The sequence below is a fragment of the Rutilus rutilus genome (assembly GCF_951802725.1).
Source record: "Rutilus rutilus genome assembly, chromosome: 3".
Classification (NCBI taxonomy): Eukaryota; Metazoa; Chordata; class Actinopteri; order Cypriniformes; family Leuciscidae; genus Rutilus; species Rutilus rutilus.
Window position 1 is genome coordinate 11,284,873 of NC_140211.1, and position 22,470 is coordinate 11,307,342.

Consider the following 22,470-nt stretch of genomic DNA (forward strand, 5'->3'; position numbering starts at 1 on the left):
ACATTGTAAATGTAATGAATTGCAATAGCAATAACAATAACCATGCGTTATTGGAAAGTGCTTCAGAAAACAGACGTTTAAGAGTCTGGTAAACAAATGAATGTCAGTGAATGGTTACTGGGCAAGGAAATATGTTCTCAGTCTAATTAATTCTAGAAGATGAGTCTGAGAGCTCGAAGCTTTGCTCATTTATTTAAAATTACTGTTGGACTATTAGATTATCTGATAGCACCTTAAGACTTGTTTTTATGAAAGGTGTCTAATCTAATCTATACATGCAGGCTTTTACAGTAAAGAAAAAAACGTAGCTTGCACAATGTCGCATTAAATTTCTCTTTTGACAAGAATGACTTATGTCTTCTCTAAAGGAGTTGCGGCTATTTCTATTTGCTGAGATAATGTAGAGCAAACGGTTACATTTTTTTTATTCTCTCGGTGTGCTACCGTGTGTGTCAAGGGATTTGTGGAGGCAACGGCAAGCCCCCAAATAAGATCTGCAAACACTTTTGACCTTAAACAAGTGAATTCCTTTATAATGACAAGTCTCCCACAAAACAAATGTTCTAGACAAAGAAGATTGAAAGAGGAAAGTCAGACTCTGGGCCCTGTGGCCTCTATCCTCCACACCTGACCTATACAATCTCATTCCTAATGAAAGCAGCCCAAACCTGCTCTGAGACAATGTTCCTGTCACGCAGAAAAAGAGCCAATGTTCCCCAACGACTGCTGAACATTCTGGCCTCCCGAGTGAGTTACATCAGGTCTTGTTGCTGACTACGGCAAATTCAGTAGAAGTACCTCTGAAAAAAGAGACCATAGACTGTGGAAATAAAGTGGCCTGTTAGTTAGAAATTGTGCAAATATATACACTCACCGGCCACAGGTCAAATGCAAACAGGAATGCTAACATGCATAGATCAGCATTAATCAGACATAAGACATAATCAGACATAAATCAAACACCCTTCATAAAAACACTGCCCTCTATATGTATGTATTAGGGGTGTAACTGTACACAAACGTGGCAGTTCGGTACGTACCTCGGTATTGAAGTCACGGTTCGGTTTACAGCGGGGGGAGAAAACTAAACATAAAATTGCTGCTTCTTATTTCTTTTTCTTTTTTTTAATTAAACTCTATTTTTTAACAAATGTGTCTCTGTGTCTAAATAAATTCTATTATAATAAAAAAAATTCTTAAGGATAAAAAAAAATCTCTCTTAATAACTAATGCTGTAAACTATATAGCCTACTGTAGGGAGCCCTTACTTGCAAATTACTATAATATTAAAGGTTACAATAAAACAGAGCCCAAATTATTAAATTAAGTTGCTATTTATTTTTATATAATAATAATCAACACTTAAATAAAATAATAAAACATGTAAATTGCCCATAAGGCAGGTTTTGCATTAACTTCAACATCTAATTATAAAGTTAATTTTCGACTCCTATTCAATTTTGAAATATAATCATTTACACAGTGGCTGTCATAACTTGTTTTCATGATAAATTTATTTAAGCATACATTAAATAATCAAGACATTACTAACAAGTTCAGTAAATATAATGAATATAGTTCATATATACGAAATGCTTCGTTTCATGACGAACTAGCATGTCAACAATAAATGGCTGAGGTAAATGTAATGCTACCTGAGATATTATTCTCAAACTGTTTTATTGATATCTTTCCGAAGTTGAGAGATGTAAACAAATCGATCATCGTCTCTTCTTCTTCTGCGCTTTTTACTGTTATCAAACAGCGTTGCATTGCCGCGCGCGCCCTTCTGGATTGGAGATCGCCTGTGACTGAATGTATTCGTCGATGCACCGAACCGTGACGGTGACGGTATATATATTATATATATTATATAATTAGGGCGGTGCAACTGGAGCGACCACACCGGTCCCCGCTTGAAATTGGACCGAGTTCTGTGGGTGAAAATGCCGTGTTGATGTCAGAGGTCAGAGGACAATGACCGGACTGGTTCCAGCTGATAGAAAGGTAACAGTTACTCAAATAACCACTCGTTACAACCGAGGTTTCAGAAGAGCATATGCACACCTGCTAGTATCTTTTAAAATGTAATTTATTCCTCATGTGATGAATTTTCAGCCTCATTACTCCTCCTCCAGTCTTCAGTGTCACATGATCCTTCAGCAATCAAACTAATATGTTGATCTGGTGCTCAAAAAATATTTCTTCTTATTATTAATATTTTTAAAATTATTGAAAATAATTATTGAAAACATTTGTGCTGCCTCATATGTTAGTAATTGTACATTAATAATTTTATTTAGCAAGGATCATTTGAATTCATAATGTTATAACTGAAAACAGAACTGTATAATATTTCCAAATATTACTGTTTTACAGTATTTTTGATCAAGCTCAATTTCTTTGAGCCTTGGTGAGCATAAGCAAATTATTTTGAAAACATTAAGAAATTGTATTCTAAACTTTTGTCTATATATAAGTGCTTGCTATTATCAAATGTTTCATCGGAAGTGACTTACTCACATTGCGCTAATGGCAGGATCCATCCAATGAGAGCAACCTGTGGTTAAATGTCATGCTCAAGGCCACAAAACATTAAATAAAATAAAAAGTTAAGTAATTTCCAGTGTTCTATCGCTCATGATTCACAATTTAAAGATATTCATAATTTAGCTGTGACAGTGTTTGCAATATTCAGAATATTTGCAGCAATAAATTTACTGTAATACACAATTTTGTGGGAATAATTGATGACCAAGGTATACCAATCATTCAGTACCATCACTTTACAGTTGTAAACTACAGGGAAGCAATCAAGGTATTTGAAAGAATATAAAATCTTTACACTGACTGGCCTCTAGTGGTAACACGGGAACACTACCTGTAACATCGGCTCACTGATGGACATGTTTGATATAATTTCATCAATTGATCAAGCTGCTATAGATACTGTGCATGCAGCTTTAATCTATAGTGTTACTTCAATTAAACATTTGATTTAAGTAACTAAATATGCAGCTCATTCACAAAATATGGTATTAATTTATATTATTTATATGACTAAAGCCCAGCCATGGCACATACTGATTTAAATTAATCTCTTACAATCTCTTAAGGCCAGAAAATATATTGCAATGATAAAATATATTGCAATGATACCATATGCAGTTAGTATTTATTTATAAATAGAATTCTGTTGAATGAATAATTGACTTCAAGTGTTTTCAACTAAAACTTTTGAAAATGGGTTTCCAAGTGCACATTTTTCTCTTTTCTTTTTTTAAGAGCAAGATCAAGGAAACAGTTGTGATTTGCTTGATTGAGATCTAGTATCAATTTTAAAATTGTTATATTGTTTTATGAGGCAACTAAATAACATTAATCAATGTGTGCAAGAGCAGATTATTAGTCTTGATCTCAGGCTCCTTGAGTCTGAATCTGTGTTCTCATTAGAAAAGTGCTGAGTCATAGAGAGGAGATGTCACTTCACTCCAGCTTAGGTTAGCAGTTTACAGAGAGGAACGAGGAAGAATATTCATCTTATTCATCAAACAATACTGTTATCGTCTCTGTGTAAACTACAAAAACGCAAATTTGTGAAAATGGTGACGTCGTGCACGTGCGTATCACGTGTTCAGTAAACAGACTCGTAGTGTTTCTTTACAAAGTGACATCGCCAACTACTGACCTGGCATGAATAATACAGATTTTTTTTTTTTTCATTTTTGCAGATCAGTGTGAATGGGGTTGGTTTTACAATGTTGTTGATTATACACGAAAAATGCAAAGGAAAAACGATAAAAATGTTAGTACATTGCTGTCATGTAAACGTAACCAAAGTTACTCATTGTAACAAGGTTCGCTTCGCAGATTATGGAAGAAGGAGGTGGGAACCGACAAACGTTAAATGTAACTTTAACGACAAAATAAACTTGAGTCCGGTGTGGCGCGCTGGTCTCTTTCACTCGGATGCTACATTGCTTACGTTGCACAAGTGACCACTTCTTGCAGAACCCTTGCGATGTGTTTAAATGGAACGCCTTAAAGGAACACTCCACTTTTTTTGGAAATAGGCTCAATTTCCAACCCCCCCAGAGTTAAACAGTTGAGTTTTACCGTTTTCGAATCCATTCAGCCGATCTCCAGGTCTGGCGGTAGCACTTTTAGCATAGCTTAGCATAGATCATTGAATCTGATTAGACCGTTAGCATCTCTCTCAATGATGAAAATGTGCCTTCCAAAAAAATGGAGTGTTCCTTTAAGCCCTTGATCACTTGTGAGTAAATTAAGAGTGAGCACTGTGAGTTGCTTTTGTGACGTCACAATCTTGTTGCATTGTGGTCTATGGAGCTGCCTGAAGTGTACGTCCCCGTACCGAGTCCACACTTTCATGATATAATGCTACTTTGACTGTCAGGTAGAATCTCGCAGGCTTCTGCGGGATTGGAAGGAGTTGAAAATGGAGACATGAAATTGGACACTTTCTGCTTCCCCTAGTGACTTTATCACAGATGAAGTGGATTAGATGCAATATTTGCAGCACGCATCAGTAAAGGCCTGTTCACACCAAGAACTATAACCATAAAGATAACTAGAACTATGTTAGCGTCCACACCAGCGCACAATATCTTTCTTTTTATTCTAATCGCGCACTACAGTTTTGTCGTCTGTCACTTTAAATGCTCGAGCTCTGAAAGCAGGATGGATTCTGATTGGCTGTCAATGTTTTTATCGTTCATCCGCTGGGAAAATCGTTCTGAAAGTGATTCCAACTATATTGTTTCTCTGTGTCATTTTTGTTATAGTTCTGGTGTGGACTCTGCTATTCTTTTATATTTAGAACGATTTTTAGAACTATATCTTTATCATTGTAGTTATGGTAGGCCTACTTGCTGTGAATGAGCCTTTGTAGTCCACATTTTAAGCCAAAATGGGGGTCAACCTTGAACAAATTGCAACAGAAGCAAACTCAACTGATTTTGTATCCTCAATATGTCCTGAGTAAGGAAAAAAAAAGCCCAGAAGAATCCCATTAGGGGAAAGTTTCGAAAAAGACCCAAATATAGCCTAGAATCCTTTTTCTTACGTGAATAGGGTAAAAATTTTAACCTTTAGATATCACCATGAAAATTACTGAGTTGATTACTTACATCAAGACAAACAAAAAATGTATTACAAGTTTTTTTTTTTACATGGTTTGTTAACATGGACAAACGGTGCATAATCTAATTATGTATGTGCTAATTTGCATAAATACCACAACAGATCTAAACATTAGGTGTAGCCAGGTGAAAATGTCTTGTTGAATCTTGTTGACACATAACAGTAAAATACTTAATATTAAGGTCTGAATGGAACCCATTTAGGCTACCCATGAGCATTAATACATAGAGGTAGGAAGAAGTACTTTAGAAACCATCAGCCTTTATTCATTTTTAAGAGATGGGGTTTGGGGCTGGGTCCCTGGGACTGTTTCTGGGGGACGAGTCTGAGGGAAGAACAGGAGACAATGGTAAGGAGAATGCAGAAGACAAAATGTAGGTAAAATAAAAAGTGAATCCCCAGAAACAGTCCCACGGACCCACAGCCCCAAACCCCATCTCTGCAATAATAATTAATAAAGGCTGGTTTCTAAAGTACTTCTTCCTGCCTATATGTATTAATGCTCATGGGTAGCCTAAATGGGTTAATGGGTACCCTATTCACATAGGGAAAGGATGAATAGGCTATATTTGGGTCTTTTTCGAAACTTTCCCCTAATGGGATTCTTCTGGGCTTTTTTTTTCTTTACTCAGGACATATTGAGGATACAAAATCAGTTGAGTTTGCTTCTGTTGCAATTTGTTCAACCTTTTTTCATAAAATGACTGGACTGTTGTATCTGTGTGCAAGTGTGGTCGTTTGGCCAACATTTTGGGGACCACAAAGGCCCTGTTTACACCTGGCATTAAGATGCGTTTTGGTCGATCAGTTCACAAGTGGACGACGCTAAATACAGGTGTAAACGGGGTCTAAAACTTTTTGAGCTTGTTTTAATGTTCTTTCACTATTCCTGATTTCTAACACGCACTATCAGAGCAAAATTGAAAGCTGATGCTCTCTGTATGTTTTTCTGTCATATCCTTTCACTGAAATGAGCTTATTTGTGACCCTGGATCACAGAACCAGTCGGTATATTTGTGGCAATAGCCAACAATACATTGCATGAGTCAAAATCATCGATTTTTCTTTTATGCCAAAAATCATTAGGATATTAAGTAAAGATCATGTTCCATGAATATATTTTGTACATTTCCTACCGTAAATATATAAAACATTTATTTTTGTGAGTGAATGCAGCACAATCGCGAACATAAATGGACAACTTTAAAGGCAATTTTCTCAATTTTTCGATTTTTTTGCACCCTCAGATTCCAGAATAGTCGTATCTCGGCCAAATAGTGCCCTATCCTAACAAACCATACATCAATGGAAAGCTTATTTATTCAGCTTTCATGTGATGTATAAATCTCAATTTCAAAAAATTGACCCATGTGACTGGTTTTGTGGTCCAGGGTCACATTTTGTCTATTAGATCGAACACATCCTCATAGAAATCAGGACAGAAATGGTTGAAAGTGGACAAAAGAGACGGATTAAAACACCAGGTGTAAACTGGAATGTGTCTCCCTCGTCTACTTGTGATCCGATCGTCCAAAACGCATCTTAATACCAGCTGTAAACAGGGACTAAGATAAACCCTTTTGTGACAAGTCCACAAGGAAAAAAGCTTAGTAAATATACTAAATAATGTCTTAATGAAAATGTGGAAAGGTTTGTGTGAGAGTCGGTGTGTGAATAACGTCTGATAATCAGAGATGAAGCATTCCTGCCATCATGTTGTGTTTTGATGACAGCTCACTGTATCTTTCCGTCTCTCTGTAAGAACATCCACAGGTCTAGCGTGCCTAGGCAGAACAGACTCCCCTCAACGTCATATCTATTTTCGTTTTCAAGAAGACTATCACCAATGTGCTTTTTAATGGTACGGATTTAACAGGCAACAACAATGCGATAGACACTTAAAATATATTTGAAAAGTGCTTGCTGTTTGTGTAGCAGCTCCAGGCATTTATATGACACCTGATTTATGCATTAGATCTAAAGGCTGAAAGGTTAGACCGATTGATCGTTATCCAGTTAACCCTTTAATGCTGTAAATTCGTTTTTAAAGACCTCCAGATATTCGGACAGCGGGCGCCCCGTCTCTCAGCTGCTAAAAAGTTGTGAAATGTGACACTGAAAACTAGACCGGTCCGTTGACTTTACTATCGCAGACACATTCAGTGGCAGAAAGCATTTTCTCCATATGGATCCTCATAGAATAGAGTTTCTGTGCAAACAAAGTCTCAGTTGCAAGCCGGACTTAATATAGTTCTCCAGACAACCGCTGCATTCCGGCAGGAAGGCTAATGTGCCATGAGTCGACTGCGTAAAACATGCATAGTTATGAAAGGGAGTAAGGGACCACTGACAGACGGGGCAATAGATGGGCCAAATTTAAACTGAGTCGTTAGGGTGACTGCTGACCACTCCTAATAAATCCAATCATTTGGTAGCCAACGACAAACATTAGACTTTGGTTCCTATGGAGAAACAACATACTATTTGTTTGTTTATTGATTGATTGCAAGTTATATTTTGCAAAATAATAGGTAGCACTTTATGGTCCACTTTAAACATTCTACTAACTATAAGTAACTTTGCAACTACTTGTCAACTAGCCGTCATTAGAGTATTAGTGGACCGTCTGCTCCCAAAACGCTCCCAAAATGTTGACGCTCCCAAAACAGACATTCTACAAATTTGCAGCTACATGCCAACTTAGTCTACTAACCCGAACCCTAACACCTAAGTCTACAGTCTACTAATAGTCTAATGACTGCTAGTTGACTCGTAGTTGCAAAGTTACTTATAGTCAGTAGAATGTCTAAAGTGGACCATCAAAATAAAATATAACCAAATAATTGAATGTTTAAAATAAATGTTACTTTGTAGTCACGTCAGATTCAGCCAAACAGCTCTTCAGGGGGCTAATTCAGTAATCTTAAATATATAAAATATGAATGAATGAGTGAATAATTGACTTAATCTGGTTTATTCATGTGTTACCACTTGAACTACATTTTTAAGCTACCACTAACTTATTAATGTTGGGTTAAAAAATAACCCAACGAGTAACCCAACTATGGGGTGGTATAGCACCTTCCCAACTGTGGGTTATTTTAACCCAATGCATTGGGTTAAAATCATTTGGCCAATATGCGTAACCCAACGGTTGGATTAAAAAAACAACCCAACGTTTTTTACTGTGTGCAGACAAAACATTTTTAAAGTATAATTTTTTTTAAAGATTCTTACAAGGGCTGTATGAAAGGCTAACGATAATTCATACCAGAGAGGCCTTGACTTGCCTTGAACACTAATTCTCACTATCATTGACATCAATTTACAGGACGAGCTGGAAAGCCCCTGCTCTGACCAAGACTATACGGGTGAATGATGAATGACTTTGTACAGATGGTCAAACACTCAGAGTTATCAGTGAAATGCTTATCTAGGATCTCACCCCACCTGATAAACCCTTAACACTGCTGCTGTGAACTGGTATAAACAAGATGTCTTATACCAACATTAAGAGCTGACAGCTTTAAAAGAAGCTTTCCTTATATTGCATGTTTTCAGAAACACATTAAAGGAGTGTCCGGACGGATCATGAAGAAGCGCTTGATTAAGACACTGCAGCACTGCAATCCAGTCATAACTTACAGTGCACTTATATTAACCAAGAAAAATTGGCTGCGAATATAAGCTGTATTCGGGTGTCTAACTAATCAGCTCTAAACTGTGTGAACTGCCATTTGATGATTTATAGATGACATGATTTAACACCTGGTGGATTAATACGGCCACTGAATGTAACTGTATCTGAACACACTTGAGCAGACAGGAGCCATTTAAATAGCACACTAAAATTACCCTGTTTGTGGCAGCCTGGTGTACACTTGTGTGCGTGTGTGTGTGCGCGTGCGTTTATTCTCATGTAACAAACACAACATGGAAAACGGTATGGAATGTGTGAAATATATAATAACAATAACTCAAATATTCCTTCATAACATCCTGCTTAATACAATATCACATATTGGCGGCTGGTTCTGAATTGGTAATGAAGGATCTTTAGTTCTTGGGTCAACTGGGTCAGATCTCAGAGTCTGTCTTTATGGTGGTCTTCTCATTCAGCCTACAGTTGCTGAAGGAATGCAACATGATATACCAGTCTAAAACATTTGCTAAGTCTTTACAGGTCTCCTGCAGGCGTATGTACTACACAAACAAAGCAAATCCTTAAAATGGAGTAACATAAATTTGGAGAATATATATATAATTATTTGTTTTGATGTGCAGTGCTTAAGGTAATTTTAACAGTTATGCGTTTTGTTTTCATTTTCACTGTGTTCTGTTCCTGTTTTGCCTGCCGTAGTTCAATCAAATAAAATTTGTTTAAATAATAATAATAATAATAAATATATATAGGCCTATATATATATATATATATATATATATATATATATATATACTATAAATACTCAAGAAATGCTTTTATTGTAAAACCTTTGCTCAGATACTCGCAGATTAAAGATGTAAACGTGTGAAAGATGCATGCAAATAAGTTCTTACACTCTAATAGGTTCTTAATTAGTTAGATATAAATTCTCAGTGTGAATTCAAACGCCATCATTTTACACAAAGCAGCATATGCTAAAACAGAAACACTTTTGGCATCTAACCCCTATAATAACAACTATTTACAATATATATAACAAGTCCTTATTCGTTGCACAAGCCTACTTAATTAAATATTCAACGAGGCCACGCCCCCTCGTGCGCAATGTGCAACTCATTTTTATTCTGATTCACCTTATTTTATTGATAAGTTCGTTCAAACAGAGGGAATATCACATTATTGTTTATTTAAATGTCAAAAAAAATAATAATCTAAATAAAATCTGAAAAGTAAATTTTACGTTAGGAGTGCATCCTGCTTCCCAGGAATGAACAAATGACGTATTGTCTAGGCGCTGTCCACCGCTGTGGTGCTGACCTAGCTCCAAAACGCACGTTTTAAGCATTAATGAGACTTTCCAGGGAATAGGCTAATTATGGAAAAACGAGATTGTTTTACCTATAAGAAGTTAGAGACGACTATAACTTAATTTAGCCTAACCACGCAACGCTTCACCAACTCTTCCACTATTTACTTTGGCAGCGCACTCTATTGCATTCACCATTGCCTCATCACTGACTGAATCCTTCTCATATTCGTCATGCTGTCAACCTTTCCATCACATGACTGAGAGTGATTATATGGCTGTGACATATTTCTTTTGTTGGGTTAAGGCGGTGACACGTAAAAAGCGCGCATTGTTGAGCGAGAAGCTTAAGGAGGATTCATTTTTAGCACAAATGTTGTGTCGGGGGGAGTCAGCCTTGTCTGCAGTATGTAACAAAACACGCTGAACATAACATCCTCGTTCTAAAATAGCCGATTTCGCATTTCGTCATCTGCTCTAAATTTGCAGTCATACGCATTTTAAGTGACAGCGCGCAACACAACAGGCTGTGTCATGGAAGCCAGTCTCCGTTTGTCGTCGGGTAAACGCCTCCCATAGCATTATTACGGGAATATGCATGGCATATTCTAGGAGAAAGTATAGCAGGGCGAGAGTAGTGTCGTTTCTCTCACTGAAAGGAGGTCGCGTGAACGTCTGGCGCGCGTCTGGAATGACGTTCTCGAGTGCCGCGCTCTCGACTGTGGGTGAGGAAGGCAGAGCAGAGCCTCGACTCCACTAGGATTGGACAACGGGCAGTGCAGTGGGGATTCCTGGGGACTGGTGTCTCTCCTAAAAGAAAACTACGACTTCATCACCAATAAAGCCTATGGCAGCTTCGGAGAAAACGCTCATTTACCGGGAAGACACCGATTCGTTTAAGAACTTGCTATCCAAACGGGACATGCGCCTGATAAGCGCTCAAGAAGAGTCAAATTATGTGGATCTGAACGACTTGCTGGAACTGAAACTGGATGATACCAAAACAGTGAAAGTAACATTTACTGGAGACTCGAGTCAACTGGAAATAATTAAAAGTATTAGTGGCATGAGCGATTCACAGGGAGAGCATGAACCTCCCACTGAAAAAATACACGAATCTACTCAAAATAAATGCGCACTGGAGGAATGCGTGGAGAAGTCGAGCTCTTTTGAAACAGCAACTTCGGAAACACCTCAAGCTGCTGATAAAACGGACTGTATCGAGAAGACGGAGCAAAAGCCTAAATCCCCAAATTTGGAGACGCAGAGCATAGGAAACGATAACAATGAACAATACAGCGAAGTTTATCTGAGCAGCAAAAGTGAATCGGACGATGAGGTCACTGTGGTGCTTTCGGATCAAGACACGCGCGAAGACGAGTCCCACTTTATCACAACCCACGAAATAGAGCTTTTGGAGTTGGACCATGATGTGGATTACGACTTTGAGACGGGATCAAGCTGGGATCTCGAGGACGATCTCCAGGTCTACTCGTTTGTCGATTATGCCTCTTTTGACAGTGATGAAACGATGGGGGCGAAAGAAGCGAGTGTGGAAAGCAACCAGGCTAATACGAGCGGAGCAGTGGTCAGCAGTAAGCCTGAAAGCAATCTCTGTGACGCGGACAAATGTGCCATCTCAGAGGAGGGCCTGTCAAAAAAGCAAAATTCAACCGGGCAGATTCACCTGTCAATCAAAGCCACTTCCCGCGCTGTAAATGAGCTACGCAACATCCAAGATCACGAAAAAGACAAAAGTCGCTATGTTTTGAGAGGAGTGGATGCAAAGGGCGACAAAGCGTGTGATAACGCAAAGTGTTTCATTGCTTTGCCGGGGCGCTTGCACTTTGGCAGCAAATTGAAAAGCAAAGATGTGAACGAGTATTCCAGCGGTGCGTCCAGCGCGGTGAGCGAGCTGGATGACGCCGATAAGGAAGTGCGCAATCTCACTGCCAGGGCGTTCAAAAGTTTGGCGTATCCATATTTCGATGCCATCAACTTTAGCACCTCAAGTGAGTCTTCTGCTTCAGAGCATGGGTTGGGAATCAACAGCTGGTCGACGTTTGTTGACCTAAAGTATGGCAAGGGGCGAGATCAAAACTTAGTCGCGCATAAGGGCTCCACACCCAAATTCCATTTCGCCAAAAAGAGGGACGGAAAGGGGATAACAGGCTTGACGCTGACCAGCATGCGAGCGCCCCCCGTCGAGATATTTGCTTTGAACGGCAATTTAGTCGGCCACAAAAACGCATCGTCCACCACTAAAAAGATTGAGCTCATGGGGAAGTTCTCACAGGGGCAAAGTGGCCTCATAAGACTGACCGAAACGCTCAATTTTCGATGCAATGTCAAATCCGGCCAGTCTGCAAACGAAAGCGCTGGAGGATCACGTTCCACAGATGAAGTTACACACACCTTGCCAAGCGCTCAAGGGAGCGAGGCAAGCAAGCGATCCTGCAATGCAGGTGAAACCATGGAAGACACACACAAGAAAGCCGTATTCGCTTCGAGTCTCCTCAAAAATGTCATTTCTAAGAAAATGCAGTTCGAGCAAGAGCGCAAAATGGAGAGGGGCGAGATATGCGAGGCGCACCACGCGCCCTCTCCGTGCTTCGCGATGCACGAGCACGAGAAAGCGGCCAAGAAAAATTCCAAAGGTCTGCAAAGGCAAAGCTCGAAATTCTCAGAAGCCGATTCCGACTTCACGATCGTAAGCGTGGACGATCTGGGCGACATAGTAGACGGCAATTCAAGCGATGCCAAAGACGACGGGCGCAATGAGGAGACTTTGACGAGTGCATCAGAAACCAATTTAGAGTCGGCGAATGATACTAAAAAAGGAGCATTCGAAGCATCCAAAAGCACGCTGCTTCGAAGCCAAAATAGCGCGTTCAGATCGTGGAGGGACGGCGAGCTAGAGTTTCAAAAGGAACATAAAAACGTCAAAACTCTTGAGGAGAAACCGCTTCGCGAGTGTCCGGGGAAAACCAACTTCTGCGTCGATTCGGCGAGCGGCAAGCACACTAAAATGTCACATTTATTTGTGCCAAGCATACAGCTACCGTCCTCGGAGAGGGACCTTAGGAAACCACCGCCGAATGTGAGTTATTCCACGCGCAATCGAGGAGAAAGCGGAGCTTTAAAGTGGCGCTCGAACACACTTTATGTGACAGACGCGACGCGCAGCGCGGTGACATCGAAGCCGCCCGAAATCAAAATAAGTCTGCGGAGTGTACGGGACAACAAAAGCGACCCGTTCAATATCGCCAAGCTGCTGACTCCCAATTTGGGCTGTAAGACAGCTGAGGACACCAGATGCCAGGCGCTCGCCACGGCTTTCAAGGGTGAGTCCTGTGACAAAGTGCCTCACTTTATAGTCAGAGACATTAGAGAGAACAAGGGCAAACTACAGAACCCCATTCACCAGGTTAGAGACGTGCGTAAATTGGTCAAGAGCTCGTATCACTTTGTGTCTTTAGATAACAACGACAATAAATCGACTTCTGATGGAGAGCAGAAGACATTAAAGCAGAGTCCTCATCTGAACTCAGCCTCTCTTTCACCCATAGTGATTAAATGCCAGTCTGTGAATACAAATAGCAATGTAAAGCAATCTGAAGATTTAATAGACCCCCCCAAGAGACGATTTCCAGATGATATAGTTGAGGCTGACAGGTCCTCTCCTCACGTTGCTGTAGCCAACAGGCTGCCAAAACAAGAGGTCCCAACCGGATTAAAGATTGAGACGAGCACAAGAAAACAAGATAAACCAAGCGACGCCAGCGAGAAAAAAACCGAACCCAAGATGGCCAACCAAGCCGCTTTGGAAAAATTGCAAGCTGCAGTCAAAACAATGGAGCAACTGTATGTTTTTGACAAGAATGAGTGGAAGAGAAAAAAAGAACCTCGCCCGATAACGGACAGCCACGTGCTCTCGCTCATCTCCGGCGAGAAACACTCTGTAGAGGAACTGGAAAGCTACTCTCCTGCGGATAGTTTGCAAAGACAAGATTCAAACTCAAACCTAATCGAGACGCCCCCCAAAAAAGACGACAAGTCATCATATGCCATTCAAGAGCGAAACGGCCCTAAAGCGCTCACAGGAACGCCATGTAAGAATATAACCAAGAAGCCTGTGACCTCAAAGACGCCACAAACACACGTTGCATCGCCGGCATCTTTGAGCTTCAAGGCCTTGACACCCAAATCTCCAAAACTACCCATTTCCTTGAAGATATCTCATCCGAAGCGTGTGCTAGAAGAGCGGGAGAGGCCGAACGGAAGTGAGGCTGAGTTCGCCCCTCTGCAGTTCACTTCCACAGCAGATTCGGAGAGCTACCTAACCATACCCGTGAAGCCTCACGCCACGTCCGCAGCCGGGCTGGGCAAATCCGCTGTTTATACAATCCCACACGGAGGAGGTAAAACCCAAACGGCCAGTCCGCCGTCTTACCTGGCTCACAGTGACACCAGAAGCCATCCGTCCCCTAAACGTTCATCGTTTGTCATGGAGACACGGCCCCCGGATACCCCTACCGCCACTATTTACCACACACCCCTGCCTGTCACGATGCAAACTGCTCAGCCTCAACTCATTTGCTTCTCTCCTTCGGTTCAACCCTCCCCCGTCCCGACAGAGCACTTCCACACGACCCAAAGAAAGATGCTGCTGGATCCCACCACTGGAAGCTACTACTTGGTGGACACTCCGGTGCAACCGGCCACCAGGCGTCTGTTTGACCCGGAAACCGGGCAGTATGTGGACGTCCCCATGCCACAGCAGCCGCCCATGACCCCCGTCCCACTTCCGATATCCCCTCTCGCCCTCGGCCCGGGAGCTTATGGCCATACCTACATGTTTTACCCGGGATACATGCCAACCACGATGATCCCCGCACGCACTATTCAGTCCCAGCTCTCTATGCAGTCCGAAGCAGATGATGGGGATAAATCCCATCCGCACATGGGACAGCAGGAGGAACGAGTTTATATGGAGAGCCCGTACTATATGCCATCGGGGAAGTCGTCACAAACAGCCCATGTGGCTCAACATGTTCCCACCACCAGCAAGCAGCCTGTCATCAGCATCACCTCCCAGCAAGGGCCGAGGATCATCGCTCCCCCCTCCTTCGACGGCACCACCATGAGCTTCGTGGTGGAGCATCGGTAAAGTCCCGCTCACCTGCAGCGTAAGTGCAAATTCATTATTTCTTCATCGTATTTGCATGCATTGAATGTTTTTCATAATGGTGAGGGCTTTAAAACACAATGCAAACAAAAAAGATTTTGCTTATAATGCAAATCTGACCTGTAATGCTGCCTGAATCGTAATCATACGCCGTTCGTTCGTTGGCCAGAGGAGAACTTTACTGGTTTCTCCCAAGGTTTTTTTTTCTCCATTCTGTCTCCTGATGGAGTTTTGGTTCCTTGCCACTGTCGCCTTTTTCGCCTTTGTCGCCATTGGCTTTTGGCCTTGCTTAGTTGGGGACATTTAAATGAATATTCAACAATATTATTGATCTGCCTGCATTGACACCATTATATGAGAACTGAACTAAGCTGGACAATGATATTTGCCTTTTCTCCAGAGCGGCTATATATATAAATGATTTAAATGAAAAACTTTTTTACAACAAAAATGAACCATCACTGAACTTACTTAAGCTGGACTGTGACGCTATTTTCTTCTAGAAACAGACTTTGTTCCATTATTTTCCTGTTATCACTGTAAAGCTGCTTTGAAATAATACTTAGATATTCAAGATTTACAGTATATACTTAATTAATTCAAGCAGACACTGTCTGACACCATAGATAGTATTATATACACTACCTGAAATGATGTTAAGGTTTGAAAAGCTCTTGATTTGTATAGATTAACACAACAATGTAAACAAACAAACAAAAAAGATTCAATCATTTTTTTTTTCATATTTAGCTTGAGATGAAAGTGCAAAATAGCTTTTCAAACCTTTAATAGTTCTTGAGCATCACTTTAGATAAATAATGTCTAAAAATTGCTTGGATTATTTAAGTATATACTGTACATCAGTGATGGTAATTATGGGTACATTTAAGGGACTGTTCACCCAAAAATTATTTTAATTTTTCATTATTTACTCACATTGTTGAAACCTGTATGAAAGAAAGTGTAAAATAAATAAGTATACAAATTAAAAGTAAATGATCTTCTTCCTTTTTTGCACTTTCGGCTTAAATGCACTTCATAATGACTTCATGATTCACTTTACCCTTTTCTCTCTGGCCACGAGACTGTCTAATTTAGCTTTAACAGCCTTTAGTTTTAGGTTTTTTTTAATAAAAAAAGACGTTGCTTTTGCTGGCAGCTTGTATCACACACTGCTAGGAATGTCCTTGTTTTGAAGAAATGTTTTTGTCAAAACAACATTGGACCCCATTAACTTAATGGACAGAAAAACAAGAGATTAAAAAAAATAAATGTCTTCTTTTGTGTTCTGCAGAAGAAAAAAAGAGTCATGCAAGTTTGGAACAACATGGTGGTGAGTAAATAATGACAGAACTGTCATTTTTGGGTGAACGATTCCTTTTAGATTCTCATAAGCTAAAGAACTATATATATATATCCCCTAAATAAGTTTTGAATCAGACCTGTAGACACATCATTTGAATTACTTAACTTAAGCAGTCATAAAACAATTAATATGTAAGAAGTTCCTCCCCATGACCATCTTGAAAGAAATCGAGGCTTTAATTATGAAGAAAATGTGTCTTTTTTTGGTTGTTTATGAGTTATTTATAACCATTGGAAGCTGTGGAAGCAAATAAACGTCTTATCAGTTTGTGTGCTATATCAAACCCACAACCTTGGTATTGTGGGTTCAATGCTCAACCATTACCACTACAGGTTTGCTTTTTTAGAACATTTATAGATGAGGTTCCCATCATGGGATCATTTTGTGGATTTAGTTTTAAGAAATACATTTTAATTCCTTTTAACCCATTAAACATGAAAGTATTGTGCAATCATTTAAGACATTTCTTCATATAGAACCTTTTAAGCATGAAGGCTTCTTTAAAATTGAGTTCTGTAACTCTAGGGTTGTGTATAGGAGTTGTTTTAAAGAGTGTATAGAAGTTGGATCCGTATTATTATGTCACTTAGAATATTTTTCCCCTATTTCACAATATTATTCCCCTATTTTGTCAAACTTTTCTGTTTATGAATAAAAAAAATTGACATTTGCATCTCATACAAATTATATTATTATTTTAACATTTGTTTATTATTTATTCTATAGTCAGTACTAGTCAGTTTTCATTTTATTACCGAAGCTTATTATACATTATACTTATTATTAAACACTCGTAACACGGAGTATAGAAGCTTGTTTCCACCACAGAATAAAACATTTTAAAAGATAATTGCGACTTTTTATCTCACAATTGCGAGTTTACATCTCACAATTCTGACTTTTTTCTCAGAATTGTGTGATATAAAGTCGCAAATTCTGTTATAAAGATAATTAGGTGATATAAAGTCGCAATTGCGAGAAAAAAAAGTCTGAATTGTGTGATATAAAGTCGCAATTGTGTTATAAAGACAGAATTGTGTGATATAAAGTCGCAATTGTGTTATAAAGACAGAATTGTGTGATATAAAGTCGCAATTGCGAGTTATAAAGTCAGAATTGCCTGATATAAAGTCGCAAATTCTGTTATAAAGATAATTAGGTGATATAAAGTCGCAATTGCGAGGAAAAAAAGTCTGAATTGTGTGATATAAAGTCGCAATTGTGTTATAAAGACAGAATTGCGTGATATATATTCGCAATTGTGAGGAAAAAAAGTCTGAATTGTGTGATATAAAGTCGCAATTGCGAGAAAAAAAGTCAGAATTGTGTGATATAAAGTCGCAATTTAGTTATAAAGACAGAATTGTGTGATATAAAGTCGCAAATTCTGTTATAAAGATAATTGGGTGATATAAAGTCGCAATTGTGAGAAAAAAAGTCTGAATTGTGTGATATAAAGTCGCAATTGTGTTATAAAGACAGAATTGTGTGATATAAAGTCGCAATTGCGTTATAAAGTCAGAATTGCGTGATATAAACTCACAATTGTGAGAAAAAAAAGTCAGAATTGTGAAATATAAAGTTGTATTCTGTGCCGGAAACAAGCTTCCATAACAGAGCCCCTAAAGAGATGTGGTGAAGTAAAAAAAAGAAGACGGGAGAGAAAAAGATTTCATTGCTTCTCTCGAAAAGTTTTGCATTTCCCCCCAAGAAAGTTCGCTCGCAAAGAACTCCAAAAGTACGGAGCCCCTAAAGGGTCATAGTGAAAAAAAGAAAACAAACTGAAATGGGAGGAAAAATAAGTCAATGCTTTTGCATTCTCTTGCAAATGTTTTGCTTTCCCCGAGAAACTTTGAAAGATTTAGTTCACGAATAACTTATAGTCATGACTTTCATTTACAAATTCGGCGTCAGCACCTTACTTTTCACGCTATTCAAGCTACGACGACATTTTGAGCGGATCAGTGAGTTGTTGACTCAAGAACAGCTGCAATTGGATCAGTTCGATTCGTGAATGAATTGTCCCGTGCAATTTGCGAACCGATTCGATAGGTTAATTGGAAAGAGTTAGCTCGTTCACGAATCAGACGTCGCTATATTGCGTCTCGGTTTGGGTTTCGGGTGGAGTTTTTATGAAATGGAGTAAAAAGTGTGAAATTAGAATGTAGTGAAGTAAAAGTTTCCCAAAATAAATACACTCTGATACTTGAAAAACGTCCACCACTGCATAAATGAGTTCAACGTAGAAGTTTTGTTCAACGTAGTCATTAATAGCATGTGTGTGACCTACACTATTTTGTTTATATGGGTATAAATAAAAATGATTTTATCTTAACACCTCCCGCTCAAGTCATAAAATAGCACCACCGTAAAAATACATGACTGCTGTTCTATTTCCTCAAGAGCTACTGTATGTGTATGGTATGGACGGTGATAAGACGAGCCCTATAAAGAGCGGGGGGTGGCGCGGCGCGGCGTCCCGCGGGCAGAAGGGAAGAGGCGTGGCATTGTTAGCATAGCGGTGGGAGGAGAGAAAGGTCAGCCAGTTTGAGGCATGTGTTTGTGCTGATACAGTGTTGTGCCAGCTGCTGCTGGATATCATCGTCCTGAGAATCTTGGGGCGCGGGCAGGTCACCTTTTTATAGGACGGCCTTATGTTAAAGGGAAAGACCCAGAGCTTTGGCTGAGGGATATTATACAAACAAATCAGCCGGCGTGCGACCGGCCAGCGCAGGGGAGTAATGCAAGACGCCTGAACTGCAATATTTTAATGATCGATAATCCAAGCAGCGGATGGTTTTAGAGACACTAAATAACACTTAAATAACTAACCTGTTAGCTGATAACTGTGTTCACATGCTGACAGAAGAATGCTGTTGTGAGAGATTCAGTTTTTAATATCATTCTTGTTTTGTTTCACACAGGAGCCACGTGACGTCACCTTGTCTCTTCTGTTTTTTGCTGAATTTATTCACTGTATTTTGGAAACCCCCCCCCCCCCCACTCTTCTCCCATTATTACCTGCGGCCTGCTTGTTCATGCCGATTATCCCACTTGCTTCATTCTTGTGTTATAACATTTTTTTTCTGTCTGCTTGTCAAATCTTTATGAAAGTGGATTTTTCTGCATTGGATTTTTTTTTTTTCAATGGGTAGTTGAATTCATGTGCATTTACTGTATAGGTTACTGTAAAATATCACTTTAAGCACCTTCGGAATGATGTCAGTTAAATAAGTTAAAGAGAACTTGGTAACACTTTACTTAAAGCCTTTATTTACTGAATATATATATATATAATTTTTATTTTTAAGGCATTGTATGCAATGCATTTTGCTGTTGATTAACAGTAATTTGTGAAAAATTGGCCCAGCATGCATTAATTTTCACTGTAAATTTCTGACTACAGTAATTTATTCTAAAAATACGCTTTAATCCTGTAAATTCCTGGCAATATTTTACAGTGTAGCTCAGATAGGCTACATTAAATTATATATATTAACAGATGATGCATTAGTAAATGTTAATATTAACATTAACTGAGATTAATAAATGCTGTAAGTATTGTTTATTCTTAGTTCATGTTAACAAATGGAACCTTATTGTAAAGTGTTTCTGTTACAATTATTTCTGAAAATATATAATGCATCATGATGTACATTATTACAGTACATAAATGTTTTAAGTAAAGTGTTACCAATAGCTTTTTAAATTATGGATGTAATAATATTAAAATTCTGGCAATAATTATTTTCATGTTACGGCTGCTAACCAATAAATGGCCAATATTAGAACTCTACTGTACTATTTTTGTCAAAAAAATAAATAAAAAAAATACTGAAAAATAAAACCTATTATTTTAAATGCTACAAGTGAATCATAATGTAACAGCACGAAAAATCGATATTCATGTTAAGATTTACTAAAGATAACATTTAACAGTATTAATAAATTATTAGTGTCTCTCAGTGACCTAACTATAAATGCAATCTAAATGTAAAAATGGGCCAAGTTTGTGCACAATTATATATCTGTATATAATTATATATATATATATATATATAAAATAAAATAAAATTCCATTATATATATTTTTTTTCAATATCCACCATATAAATAGGAACTTAAATTGCTACATGTTAAGGCTATTAACAGGTTCTCTATAAAAAAACACACACCAAATTTCTCCTGGTTTCCATCTTTCCTCGACTGAAGTTCTTCTCCTGACCTTGATTCTCAACACTGTTCCTTGAGAGGTGTTCAGTGAGCTTAACAAATTACAGTATAATTTTTTATATTGTATATTTTTGTGAATTTTTTTTTTTTTTTTTTTTTACTGCTGTTGTTTTTTCTGCTGGTATTGAATAGACCACTACTAAACACACACAAATGTGTGGCGATGTGGTGAACGGAGTGTTTTAGAGGATGGTATTTCCTCTATTACTCACAGTACCAGTATAGAGTGTGTGAGAGAATGTGTTTACCAAGTCATTTTGATTTGGTATTGCAGTTTCATTGCTTTTGGCTGCAGTGATAATGGATCAAGGTCAGGTGAATTGATTTCAGGTGAAGAAATGAAAGATATTAGAAGGGATTTCTTGTATTTTGAATACAGAAACTGTTATATAAAACACAGTTTACAAGATGTAGCTGTAGACAACGTTTAGAAAATTTGACTGAACCTCAATTTCAAAGGAGTAATCTATACACAGTGCTGGGTAACTGATTACATGTAATCTGAACTGCGTAATCAGACTCCAAAAATTAAGTACTCGCAATTAAATATAAATATATATACACTGTAATAAATTTCTAACCTCCCTAACTCAAAATTTTCTAGTGACTGATAACATCTAAATTTTTCAATTGGCCCAAGTGAAAATCTGTAAATTTAATTTTTTAATTTACAGAATTTCACTTGGGCCAATTGAAAAATTTAGATGTTATCAGTCACTAGAAAATTTTGAGTTAGGGAGGTTAGAAATTTATTACAGTATATATATATATATATATATATATATATATATATATATATATATATATATATATATATATATATATATATATATATATATATATATAAAGTAAATAGACTACAGTTACTTTTCTATTGATTCTATGATTACATGCCATTCTCACAGTTGCAGAAAAATTATTCATAATTCATTGATTCTACTACTTTGTTATCTTGTAAATTTGTTTGGAAGAAGCACTGGTCATGTGACTATTTGATCTCTGCATTTACAGAAATCATTTCACTTTTAAGAAGAGTTTTCTCAACATTGCATATCTAATCAACTCCTGACAAACATTCATTATTATATATAAGTACAATCAACTTGGATGTTTAAGTAATTTCAACTTAAATTACATTAAACTGACTTTTAAAAAAGTTGAAACTGGTATAACATAAAAAAGTAGAAAATTGCTTTAAATTGCAGTTAAAGCAATGTAAAAACATATGTTGTCATAAATTTATCTTATAAATTTTTTTACAGCACATGTATTCCTGTCTTTGGAAGGCTTTTGTCTTTCAAACACATTCACTTCATTTCATATTTACATGCAATGCAGGAATTCCCCACCTTTTTGCCCTAATATATTTATTTGAGGTACCCCCAGATATTTTAAGCTATGTCAATAACACAATTAAGACAATAATAATAATAAATTAATAATAAAATGTTATAATAATAATAATAACAAATAAAAGTTCACGGTTCTCTGATGTCATGTCAGCTATAATGGTCACAAAAATCTTTTTCAGCAAATGTTTTATTTAGATT

The 22,470-nt window shown here is 38.1% G+C and overlaps 1 protein-coding gene across 1 annotated transcript; it reads left to right on the forward strand.

Moving 5' to 3' along the window:
* Positions 1 to 10,910: 10,910 nt before the first annotated feature.
* Positions 10,911 to 20,689, forward strand: cUnh4orf54 (chromosome Un C4orf54 homolog). The gene is made up of 2 exons (XM_084405370.1): positions 10,911 to 15,322; positions 19,612 to 20,689. The coding sequence occupies exon 1, from the start codon at positions 10,981 to 10,983 to the stop codon at positions 15,301 to 15,303; it is 4,323 nt and encodes a 1,440-aa protein (XP_084261496.1). The 5' UTR covers positions 10,911 to 10,980; the 3' UTR covers positions 15,304 to 15,322; positions 19,612 to 20,689.
* Positions 20,690 to 22,470: the final 1,781 nt, after the last annotated feature.